This window comes from Trachemys scripta, chromosome 20, assembly GCF_013100865.1.
Source record: "Trachemys scripta elegans isolate TJP31775 chromosome 20, CAS_Tse_1.0, whole genome shotgun sequence".
NCBI classification, from domain to species: Eukaryota; Metazoa; Chordata; order Testudines; family Emydidae; genus Trachemys; species Trachemys scripta.
This window is the reverse complement of record NC_048317.1, coordinates 8,751,577-8,764,929: the sequence shown is the minus strand read 5'-3', so window position 1 is coordinate 8,764,929 and position 13,353 is coordinate 8,751,577. Positions and strand designations below refer to the sequence as shown.

The window sequence follows — 13,353 nt, the reverse complement described above, 5'->3', positions numbered from 1 at the left end:
TAACAAAGAGTCAGTTAAGCCCTCCACAGTTGAGATGGAAATTTTTTTATTGGAACATGATGAAAAATGGCTTTTCAACAAAAAAACATTTTCATGGGAAATTTGACTTAAAAAAAAGAAACTGCAAAGTGAAAGTTTCTTTTTTGGTAAAATGTTTTGGTCTTCAATTTTTGAAAACCAAAGTTATTTAAAAAACCAAAACCCCAAATTTTTAAAAAGTTTTCTATCAAAAGAGATTTTCCATTGGAAAGATTGAAAAATGATCATTTTAAAAAATTTCTTGTGAAAAAAATTGGCATTTTTAAACTCGTTCTAGTCAACACTCCTCCAGAGTGCGTAAATATTATACCTAGTTACAGAAAGATAGACCGAGGTTAAATGCAACTAGAGGTCAAAAGGCCAATTGCAAAACTGGGAATTGTATGCCCTAAAGCTGTCAGACAATAAAAATTGTGTCTACAGTAGTGCATCACAACACACCCTCTTGAATAGTTGGATAAGTGCATACACAAAAACATCAAGATCTGCTTGGTAGTGAAAATATAATTTTATTTTTAGCTGCCAGCAATATACTGGTATATCTGTAAAAGATGATCCAGAGAGTGACAGACATAAGCATACTACAATAAACTGTATGGACTTGTCAAGTTTTTCTGCATACCACGCTCCAATTCCAGATGTTCAGTTCTGGGAGTTTGCATCTCACCCCACTTCATCCCACCCACATACAAAAGGCAAGAATTAGTGTCACAAGATAAGTGGGCTGACTTGGGAGAGAAAGTTTTGTTTCAAAGATTCTCGTTTAACATGTTCAAATCATTATCTGAATGGCAGAGTACATTTTGCTGTTCTTAGCCACTGTGTTCTATGGAGATCGATATCATGGTTTGGCTCAACACAGTCAGTTTTTTTTCCATGTGTCTGTTCCTTTGATATGAAACGCTAATTTGCTTCCTTAGCATAGAAAGTTGATTTAGTCTTTTTTCTGATCAAGGAACTGCACACAAGTCTTTTCAATCAGTTTAGACAGACCTGTTCCAGAAAATTACCAATTTCATGGGAAAAATATAATTATGCAACTACACGGCTGCAGTCGTCCATTTGGGACTTTGAGTGCCTGAGAGAAACAGACACATAGGAAATGTTTGGAGTGCATGAAATCATTTCAAGGGTTCACATGCATCCCGCTCAAACAGGTTTGCACAGGTAGGAAGTCTTTTCCAGAAAGGAAAACTTTGTTTAAAAACCAAATTCACGTGTATACCTCGTTCTCCAGTCAACGCGGGAGGGAATGGGGACAGGGAGTTTCCCATTAATAAGGGTTACTGTAAGTGCTGGTCATTGGGGTCAGACTGAAGTCCTCTTTCCATAGTATACATATAGCACAGCTGGCTAATCCCACCACATATCACCCTGCCAAAGCTCTGCGGGTCTGACCTGCAGGGACGACCTGTAGAGGCGAAACTCTGTTCAGTCTCTACTAAGTTCTTGGCCTCTCTGCTGAGGATGCCAACAAGTGGGACAGCAATAGTGATGCACTGCAACCCAGATACCAATCCCCTAGGAAATCAGAAAGACAGCAACGCATTTCACAGAGGTCAGCAAGCGGCCACCACATGGCATATCCCCTTTCAGTTACGAACCAACCAGAGCCTTGTTTGAGCTTTGACTAGAAGGGAAAAGCGCGTTTTTAGTTGCCGTCCAATCTCTGACACTCAATAGCTCATTGTATTGAGACAAGAACTACATCAATGGGTGCCAGAGACAGCAAGAGCTTTAACTTGGTTCCCAAGCTTTTAACCGTGTCAGCCATTAAAATTACTTAGTTGTAGCATATTATATTCAACATCCATGTTTTGAGGATGATAGTTAAGAGATTATTGAAGGGAAATTACAAAGCATCTATGGTTTATACTAGACTACAGGCCTGATATTTTAACAAGGTAAGTAAGTGTGTATATGCCTGCTTTTTTGTGGGCAGTTACCAAGTTTCTACACTCAACTGTGGTCACTGTATATACAAATGGTTAATTATGATCATGCGCATCCAGTTACCCAACACACACACAAGCTGTGTGCATACAGGGTGCCTAATTTGTTTACAAAAAAAATTGGGCCTGATCGCTAATTAAAAAAAACTCCAAAGGGCCATCCTGATCTAAATTTAATATAGATTATTAATTTCAATTGATTAAGTCATACCCAAAATTAAACTGATTCCTATATTCCATTTTTAGTTGAGCATTTTAAGCTATACAAAGGCAAAAAGCACCAAACCAATAAACTTCCATTGTTACCCTCCTTGTGTTATTAACAACTAAACAAAACCACGTTTTAATCTGACAAAAAATGAAATAATTCCTCTCTCTGGATGTAGCACTGGCAAGTATTAAACCCCTAAAGAAAATTTTTACTGCTAGACAAACTTTATTCATGGTGTGAATGGGCCTTTAGGATACAGTGAATATAAAAAGGCTACAGATCATTTTTAACCCGGCTGCTCTGTAGATTTTCCTTTCAGCTCCTGAACACCTCTGCAATAAATCATAATAGGGTTTGATTTTAAGTGTATCGATCGCTGTCTTTGAAAAGACAAGTAACAATTGAGAGTTGTTACAATAATGGAATTCTAGACTTAAGAAGGCAAGACAAAGGCACCGCAAGCCACGTATACAAAGATGGAGTACTCTATTACTTATTTAAAGCTAACTTTATGGATACGTGAAGTAGCAAAAGCAGGATGCTTAGAAAGTCATGCTGTTTTTCATAAAACTAGTGCTTACCAAAATGTTAGTGTAAAAAAGTGTGTTTCTGTGAGCATTTTCGTGTTATTGCAGTAGGTTTAATATCAGAAAAACAACCTACAAGGAATAGCACTTTCCAGACTTCTAAAATCAGTTAAATATAAAAAAGTATCACCACAAAAAATAGGTTAATGCTCTTTGGAGTAGGGTTTGATGGCCTCTAAAATAACCTAGTAATTTATTTCATGCATCAAAACCTTGCCTTTTTGTATTAAAAAAGAAAACTATTCCCTGGTTTAGAAATATTTGAAAATTGCTTTTTAGAAAATTGCAGTGCTATTCCTCAGTGTTGCTGCAGAAAACCTAAATGTAGAGTAGTGCAATGATTACGGATATGCAAAATTGCCGTCCAGGTATGTAGACAAGTGACAGTCAGGGGATAAATTCATTCCTAGAAAGGCTGGCACTTCACAGAGCATTATTTTTAAAGAGAAAACAAAAAAGGGCTTTTCGTTTAGAAAAATGCATATTGTATGTTAAGGCAAATATTCTCTTTTAAAGGTCACTTACACATGCTTCAGAAAAAAAAATCTTTAAAAAATTCTCAGCAAGATTTCTACTCTAGCTGCTGTGTGTGTGTCAGTCTTGCATTGCTAATCATTGCACTCCTAGCTATCATATGCAGTAGCTATTTGTCAACTAGAACCCTAAAGTTTACATGTACATTGTTTACGACAGCACAGTTTTCCTAAATAAATGTTACTAGGACGACCTACACAGAACAAAGGCTCTTTACTCCCAAAAAAGCAGCCACTTGCAGTTCTTAAAATGAACCAATGGTGGGTGTCTAGCTCTTTTGGTTTCTTCATGATGCGCCATCAAAATGACCTTCTGCTAACTGTTGATCTGGTGTGACCCAAAACTCAGTTCAGACAGCACCAACCATTACTAGCGCTCATTGGGCTCCAGAAGGCCCAGACCTAAACACAGTCTCTGAGAAGCCCCTAAACAAAATTCAGACCAAGATCCCAACTCCTGCAGTTTGGGGCATTCATATCTGGGTCTGTGATGGCCATATTTCGGGGGAGGAGGGGGGATTGTTTGTAATCCAACAGTTATTTAACAGTATTTTTTTGTCTTGTTTTTTTTTTTTATATATATATATATATATATATAGCCAAGTATTCTGCAAAAGGCTTTTTTGGAAATAAGATCCTTTGGTATATGACTGGGATAGACAAGCAGGTACAGATCAGTATGTTGTAGATAACTATTTTATCCTACATGCAAACCTTTAAGAAATAGTAAATTCCAAAATACATAAATATTTCTTGTACCATATACCAAGAGAATATTGTGGACCAATTAGTGAATTTCAAAAGCGTGTCTACACAGAAATGGACCAAATGTTTGCAAGTTTAGCTATAGTTAATAGATAAAGAAAAGGAGTGGAGGAAAATAACCCTTTATGCTGGGGTGTTTAGGGTACCCCAATGCAACATTAAACAAACTGAATTAATGATAATCTTCATATTTGCTGCTAAAGAAGGTAAAGAAAAACAAGCCTCATTACTCCTGTTTTGCAAATTTAGGTAATTACTGTACCTGCTCTATCCAACGTAACATTGAATAACTGCAAATTCATGCAAAATAAATTGTTGTTTTATATGCAAAAGAGCAGTCTGTTAGGAGAAGCATTCTGTTATGGAATATGTGAGAAGTCATCTCTTTTGCAAGTGCTGTTTAGTTAGTGAGTCTCTTCGCTACATCGCTGTAAGCTATTTCAATCTCTTTGTCTCCAGGACAAGTATTGGTGAATTCATCCCTGCTGTAGGCATTGGTCAGGTATCTCCAAATCCCTGTCATTTGCTTGGGAATATCAAAATTGCGATATTTTTTGGCAACCACCTAGAACAAAATAAGAAAAATGCAATGACTACTTCACGTCTTTTACGTTACATCAATTCTTGCATTCTTTGTCACACTAACCCCACAGAGTATAAGCCCTGCAATGTAACTTCCATTAAAGATCAAAATCAGTAGATCTTGCCCTTCTGGTATGTATGTGGACCTGGTGGTACACTATATGCTTCCGTTTATCTGAAGACAATGAGCAAACTAGTACTACAGATTAACTATTGCTACAACCAGGCATATAAATTTAACCTGGGGCTCCATCTGCAGTGTGAGACTGCCTAGAACAGTGCAAGAGAAGGGAACAGAAGTCAGACCATGGTAATAAAGAAAAATCTTCATTTATGCAGAGTTATGCTCTCCCATCTCCCAGATCTTTCAGGTGTGTCTAACTTGTCCTCTGGTCCTATATTTGGAATTGTGCAATTTACCTGTATTACTAAGGCCATTTTCTATACAGATAGAAAAAACATGTGCTTAATGAAACAGGGAAAAACTGTAGTCATATGGTTGTTCTTTCTTCTTAAAAAGTCTCATGACTTCCTTGTTTCTACAGTGCATTAAAACCTGGCTTGACTTGGCCCATAAATCCTTGTTTCCTAGTTATCTGTTAGGTCTCACTGTAACTAGGGTAGGCACAGAAGTTTCACAGACATTTCAAGAATCTTTCATTAAATTATTATGCAATGCTGTTAATATTGTGGTTACACTTAACGAGGACATATGTATTGAGCCTTATTTACCAAGTTCATTGCAATGGGATGGGATCCAGGATCTTGTACGTTTTTTCCAACTTTTACTTTTATTATTTTGTAGTATATTATATCCACTGTAAGAAATTAACTGAAATGACTGTGGTCCCTCCCAATAAAATCATTTACCTTGACAATGTGTAGTTTAGGTAGCAGATTGCAGTCTGCTAAAGTCATCTCATTGCCATCCAGAAACTTGCGGACAGAAACTGGGATATCCTCCATGCTGTTCTCATCTATCTCATCAGGGAGAGGAGTATTCAGGTACTCATCCAGTTTCTGCAGAGTTTTCAAGAGGCTACGTTCCAAAGCTGCAGGAAAGGAATACAGTTTTAAGTGAGAACAATAAAGAGGAAGGAAAGAAAGCCACAAAGCAGTTTTCAAAGAGTTATCAATCTATTCACTATAGATATCTATACAGGAAGCATGTCTGGTTCTTGCATCCTCTTCCTGATGCAATGTAATGCGAGAGAATTGGCTAAGCTTAAAGCACCTCAGTAATGCACTGAGAAGGGATTAGTTTATAGACAATCTGTTTTTTACAATTCACGTTTTAAGAAAAAAGTATGAATTCAGGACTTGTATATTAAGTGGAAAGAAGTGTGTCTACAAAATTCCAATCTATCTCCTTTTACCTACTGTAGTACATCAGATGCACTTTATAATAGTTACTTGGCACACATGTAGCCCTACATACCACTAAGTCTGCTTACATGAATTTGCTTTGCTGGGATACCCATGGCAGTGCCGGGATACCCATGGCAGTGCCAAAACACTGAAAGTGACATTCGGTCTCCTTTGCCATAGCTATTATGGCAAAGGAGCTTTAGTGGTAGCTAGTAGCATTACACACTGAATTGAAATCTGTGCTACCTACCAAAACTGGACAAACTGAAGTTTAATCTTAGGTCTTGTCTACGTGGAAACAGGCACAGAAATAACTAAATCAGCTGTAATTCACACCTTCAGCACATGTCTGTGTGGATGCACTTATTCTGGAATAAGACAACCCCTATGTCAGAATAGGGCTCTCTATTCCAGAACAAGTGCATCCCCACAGATATTCACTCAAGTAACTGAAGGTGTAAATTAACAGCTGATTTAGTTATTTCAGTGCCCGTTCCCATGTAGACAAACTCTTAGCTCTTCCTTATTTTGTCAGCTTGACATAACTTAAAGTCATTAAAATATACCCTGTAAGGGTTTATTGCTATTTAAGGTCTGGTCTAAATACAAGCTTGCACCAGTTTAGTTAAATCACTGCAAAACCCTAGGTGGGCACTTATTTGCCATTTAAGAATGGCTTATGTCATTTTATCTTAAATCTGTTCCTAACCGAAATACGTCACACAAGATTTGCTCTGATTTAACTAAAACAGAATCATACAAACATAGGACTGGAAGGGACCTCAATAGGTCATCTAGTCCAGTCCCCTGAACTGAGGCAGGACTAAGTATAATCTAGACCATCCCTGGCAGATGTCTGACTAATCTGTTCTTTAAAACCGCCACTGAAGGAGATTCCACAACTTCCCTAAGTGATTTGTTGCAGTTCTTAACTACCCTTAGCATTAGGAAGTTTTTCCTAATGTCCAACCTAAATCTCCCTTGATGCAATTTAAGGCCATTACTTCTTGTCCTGTCCTCTCAGTAGTTAAGAACATTTATCAGCGTCCTCTTTATAACAAGATTTTATGTATTTGAAGATTATTTTCATGTCCCCCACCACCACCACTCTTCTCTTCTCCAGACTAAAGAAATCCAATTTTTTCCACTTTCTTCATAGGTCATGTTTTCTAGACCTTTAATCATTTTTTTTCCTCTCCTCTGGAATTCCTCCAATTTGTCCACATCTTCTCTGAAGCGTGGTGTCCAGAACTGGACATAATACTCCAGTTGAGGTCCTATCAGCACTGAGAAGAGTAGAATTATTTCTCAGGTCTTGCTTATAACTCCTCCTACTCATACAGGCCAGAATGATGTTCACTTTCTTTGCAACAGTATTACATTGGTGACTCATTTGGTTTGTGATCTACTATAACCCCAAGATCCTTTTCTGTAGTACTCAGTCCCAGACAGGCATTTCCCATTGTGTATTTGTGCAACAGATCGTTTCTTCCTAAGTGTGGTACTTTGCATTTGTCCTTATTGAATTTTTTCCTATTTACCTCAGGCCACTTCTTCAGTTTGTCAAGATCATTTTGAATTCTAATCCTGTCCTCTGAAGTGCTTGCAACCCCTCCAAGCTTGGTATTGTCTGAAAACTTTATACATGTACTCTCTATGCCATTATCCAAACCATTTATGAAGATATTGAATAGAACCAGACCCAGGACAGATGCCTGCAGGACCCACTCAATTATGCCCTTCCAGCTTGATTGTGAACCATGGATAACTACTTTCTGACTATGCTTTTCCAACCAGTTGTCCACCCAGTGCATCTAGGCTGTACTTCCCTAATTTGTTTGAGACGGTCATGTGAAACAGTATCAAAAGCTTTAATAAAGTAGAGATATATCACTTCTACTACTTCCTCCCTAGCCACAAGGCTTGTTACCTTGTCAAAGAAGGATATTAAGTTGGTTTGACATAATTTGTTCCTGACAAATCCATGTTGATTTATTTATCACCCTATTATCTTCGAGGTGCTTACAAACTGACTGCTTGATTATTTGCTCCATTATCTTTCCAGGTACTGAAGTTAAGTTGAGTGGTCTATAATTCCCGAGGTTATCTTTATTCTTCTTTTTATAGAGGGACGCTATACTTGCCCTTTTCCCAGACTCCACAAGTTCTCAAAGATAACTGCAAATGGCTCAGACATCTCTTCAGCCAGTTCCTTAAGTATTCTAGGATGCACTTCATCAGGTCCCGCCAACTTGAAGACACCTACCTTGTCTACATAATTCTTAACTTATTCTTTTCCCATTTTAGCCTCAGATCATATCCCATTTACACTGATGGTCACTATATTAATTATCCAATCACTGCTACTTTTTTTTTTTTTTTTTTTGTGAAAACTGACACCAGAAAGGCATTTAACATTTCATCCATTGCTGCATTTTCTGTTATTGTCTTTCCCTCTTCATTGAGTAATGGGCCCATCATGTCCTTGGTCTTCCTCTTGCTTTTAATGTATTTGTAAAATGTTTTGTTGTTACCCTTTCTGACCCTAGCTAGTTTGATCTTTTTTTTGCCTTGGCCTTTTTAATTTTGTCCCCACACACTTGTGTATTTTTATATTCATCCTTCATAATTTGACCTTGCTTCCACTTTTTGTATGTTTTTTTGTTGTTGAGTTTCAAGTCGCTGAAGATCTCCTGGTTAAGCCAGGGTACTTTCAGTTTTGAAAGCACATGTTAAATTTGTTGCAACTCTGCATGCAGATAAGTCTGAACTCTTGCATCCGAAGAAGTGGGCTGTAGTCCACGAAAGCTTATGCTCTAATAAATTTGTTAGTCTCTAAGGTGCCACAAGTACTCCTGTTCTTTTTGCGGATACAGACTAACACTGCTGCTACTCTGAAATCTGAACTCTTGATAAATCAAATTAATCAAAGACAACAGCAGAGGGCAGTAGAGCCCATAAAACAAATACAAACCTAATTCTACAACACTGGTTATATTGGAAGAATTTTCTCTTTTCTAAATGTAAACACTGCAGAAAAATAGTAGGATTGTGTGTTTTACTTATATTCAACTGCAACCACCATTTAGGAATAAAATAAGATTCCTCTGATTATTCAAGGGTCCATCCAATCCTGCATTGCTCATGGCCTGTCAGTCTCAAAATTTGGGGTGTTATCAGAAAGCAGTAGCGCTTCTCAAATATTGCTATTTACTCTTCACATGGCAAGGTTAAAGCTTTATACCTTTTAAAAAATATGCAAGCCGATGAAATGAGTAAATCAAAACCTTGGATCTGAACATCCTGAATGCTGGGATACTTCAGATATGAAGTTTGCAGCACACTCCCACCACCAGTCCAAAGCAGTTGAAAATCTTTAAAGAACACTAAGTTCTATGTGCAATTTGGTACTGTGTGTTCAGGTGATTAGTATAAATAGATATTTAACAAGATTCCGCCCCCTCCCCCTTTCACACGGCTAAAACTTCTATACGTTTTATAGGCAAGTTTGAAGTCTGCGCAAGTTTACAACCAACCTCTCCCCCGAGACAGTATTTATAATGCTGATAAGCTTTTTATAGAAGAAATGGAATTGCTCTGTTCTAGTTTATTACTACTATATGTTGACCTAGTTATTGGAATGTTTATTATATGAATACATTGGTTTAGTTTAATGGGTAGCTGTAGGAAAACAACTAGGAAGGAAACAATGACTCAAGATAAGCCACTTCTCCACAAGCCCTGGAGGGTTAAGAGACAATGCCATTACAGGAAAAGCCTGGGAACCAGATGATCAAAAGGATTATAGCAGTTTGAAAAGTCTCCCTCTCAGGAGACTTGGGCAATCAGTGGGGAGCTGGGGCAATCAGATTGACATGCAGACACATGCCGGGGATGTCTGAAGAAAGTAGGGCTACCTAGTTTACCATCAGAAGACAATAAGACTTAAGATAAGATAGAGACATGGTTAGATTTTTAAACTCCCTTTTTCTCTAAATGCTTTGTTCCTACTGTTAAAAACAAACTATACTTTGGTTTTCAGAGGCTGTTTGATCAGGAAGAACAGTAGATGTCAGAATTTAGTCCGACCTGTTGAGTAAGCACTCTCAATACACAGGGTACTGTAGTGCAAAGCCCTATCTAGGAGTGGAATAATTGTGGAATTCTACCCAGGATAGGTAAAGGCATTGGGACTGACACCCGAGGGGGTGCACTGAGAGAGTCCAAGGAGTCAGAAATGCAGCGAGCCCTGTGACCCACCTCTTCATGGTTTCAAAGTAAAAATAATTTTAAAACTGTATCCTTACTTGTTAAAAGTAGCTCCTTAGGCTGTTGGAACAGATTTTAGAAACCTTATTTACTTCAAGATATTTATGCTACCTTAGTTTCACAGAGTGTAGTGCAAACCGTACACAGATTGGTCAGGGTCAATTGTAAACAACACTCATGTTAACACAGGGATGCTCTGGTTACATATGCTATGCTGCAGGGGACAGTTTAAAGTAATAAAACCCCAAATCCAAATTTTATTGGAGTTTTAAGAAATCATGGGTGTGTTTCAATTGAATGCTGCTTGAACGCAGCATTGCCTAACTAGGATTCTCTCTTTAGAAATGCTGAAATCCTTTTGTCAAATCCTGTATCTTGAATTAAATGATATTTTAAAGTAACAGCTAAGAGTCCATAGCCCTACAACAACAAAATCCATCAGGGAGATACTACAGAGCAGAATTGTTCTGAATATTGTTTTCTTGAACACAGCTGCTATAATAGATCCCTGGGGCAGAAGGTTGCTTGGCAACTGGGAGTTCTTATTTACCAATAAGTAATTTAATCTAAGGTCTACATGTTGCAAACTGAACAACCCATTGTGCCTTTAGTCTGGATTGGCTATGTCATTTTGAGGTTAGATGGTTATTCCTAGCAGCAACAAAGCAAGAGAAAAAGTATGAGACATAGTTTTACTTAAAATTATGGTTGAGCACCACTCAAAGTTAAAGCAGTCAGAGGACCAGATAGCTTCTAGTTTAATAGTAAATAAATTACTCTAATACACACGTTCAAATCTGGTCAGAGTCTGCTGGAATGGATGATGAGTGACCATCCTTGTTATCAATACAGTTCCTTAGCAGCTTCATTTTAACCAGGATTTGGTGTCTCTTGTAAAAAAAAAAAAAAAAAAAAGAATTCTTTGGATGACAACCCCAATAAACAGGAGCCACCATGTGTGTAGTAACAGAAGTCATGAGCGAGTATTATGCCATTATCCAACAAGTTTGAAAACATACCCTAAAAATTAACATCTATTTTAGAAGGGTAAAAAAAATATTTCAACCTCAAGTGTATGCAACTGATTACAGATCACACCGATAGTCCAGATACAGCAAAGGAAGTGCACTAGAGTATCAATAATTGTAAGGGGTTATCAGACATCTGCTCATTAATGTGCTGGCATATGGATTGGTAGCAAGTGTGTGAACAAGACTGTTTACTTATCCAGCCTATTTTCTTGCTCTTTTGTAACTGGTATTTGCATTTTATTTACCCTTTGTGGCTTCTGATATGTCTGCCGTCTTCACGTAAAAATATAACCCAGGAAAACTCTGCCACAGTGGCAGAGTACGCAAATTAGATTTACAAGCCTCCAGCTGGCAGAGGCTACCTGGATGATGTAAAGGTTGCAACTGACCTTTGAACAGCAGGATACCAATTGGGATGACAGCAGCTTGTATTTGCTAGACAAAGGATCTAGACCAGAGTTAGCTCTAGGGAAGAGCTGCTCAGAGAAACCAAAGGTTGAAACAAGCAGCAGCAAGATACAAGACCAAAAGGAAGAGAAATGTGAATTTACAGATGTTTAATATTAAACTGATTCTTTAATGTTCCCTGCGACTTTTCTCAATCATGAAATTAATGAGCCTATGATCACTTTAAGAGTTAAAACGCTACCCAGTGTCCAGTGGCACAGCACTCAAACTGAAAACTTATAGCAGTGGGGGAAGGGAGTGAAGGTGGATTCTGAAGATGGGAGGGAGTGAGGCCTTCAGGCGACTGCAGGAAGGCATTGAACTCTTTCAGCACTAGTTTATCGGAAAGTACACTCATTCTCAGAGTTAAAGGTTAATTAAAACCCCGGTTTTACACACAAGTCCTTAACTTTATCATGGACAGCACTTTATCATGGACAGCAAATCAATGCATTTCACATCTCTGCTTTTCAATAAATTACTAAGAATTACTACTGCTGTCCAGGTCCGTTTCTAATGAATTTTTGTGCACAGTTTAAGAGCCGAAGTCTGCTTCTACCCATCTTGGGTTGGAGTTTCAGAAGTGCTGAACACCAACAGCCTCAAATGAAATCAACAGGAATTGTGGATATTTAGCATCTCTGAATGTTAGGCCACTAGTTGCCAATGGGGAACCCAAAGTAAGCTTCCAGGGTAGAATAAGTCTCTAAATACACAGAATATTTCAAAGTAAATGTGATTAACTATAAAGGAACACTGTCAGTTTAAAAGCGTGACCAGGTGACCAAGACGCCCATAAGTTTAGTGTACATCTGGGTAAAAATTCAGATGTTGAAATGCACTATCTACGAAGTCAGTTTACAGCATGTCACAGGGAGGCTGCATGGGGGCAAGTTGAGCATCACGGCACATTTCAAAGAAGTTGCATCTCATGGTTAAATTCCCCAAATGGGTATTTACAACAGTCTAGACAGTCAGTTTGACTAGACAGCCTAACTGGTCTGGTTCTCTCAAGGCAGATTCAAGTCACTGGTTCGGAGATCATTAACTCAAAAGACTAAAAGCCACCTACTCAATCATGGAGATGTTGATTAATAGGATTTAAGATTTACAGTCAGCCATTACAAACTAAAATAGCTTGTTTGTGTGTCTTACACCCCTAAAATGCACCAGTAATTAAGGGGCAGGTCCACTAATGGTACCAATAGTAACAAATTAATTGCAAGTCATAAACTCCTCAATTAATAGGACCATCAAATTAGTAACTGACATCGGCTGCCCCTAGGAGGAAAAAGGAAGTGAGGTTAAGTGTTGTGGGATGAGGACAGACAGAGTGAAAGTAGTGCTGTCCCATGTTACATGTGTAGCCCTCAGAACTGCCAACAATACCTTAGTCTGCCCTGAAATAGTGTCTTTATCTAGTTTAAACACACCCATCAAAGAGGTGATCTGGGTAGCCTGGACTTTCTGGGAGCAAAATGAGATTCAAGGGATGTCTAGTTCAGGGAAGTTATTTGTAGACATCAGCAGTGCTGCCTGGACACAACCTCTACCATACCACGTTCTACC

The 13,353-nt window shown here is 38.2% G+C and overlaps 1 protein-coding gene across 1 annotated transcript in view; it reads right to left on the bottom strand.

Annotated features, from left to right (window-relative positions):
- Nucleotides 1–528: 528 nt before the first annotated feature.
- CLIC4 (chloride intracellular channel 4) overlaps nucleotides 529–13,353 on the bottom strand; it is a 56,549-nt gene continuing 43,724 nt past the window's right edge. Inside the window, exons 5-6 of the mRNA XM_034753750.1 lie at nucleotides 5,540–5,721; nucleotides 529–4,652 (exon numbers count right to left, since the gene is read on the bottom strand). Coding sequence (XP_034609641.1) covers nucleotides 4,488–4,652; nucleotides 5,540–5,721 — 347 coding nt within the window. The 3' untranslated portion in view covers nucleotides 529–4,487. The remainder of the gene's footprint in view (nucleotides 4,653–5,539; nucleotides 5,722–13,353) is intronic.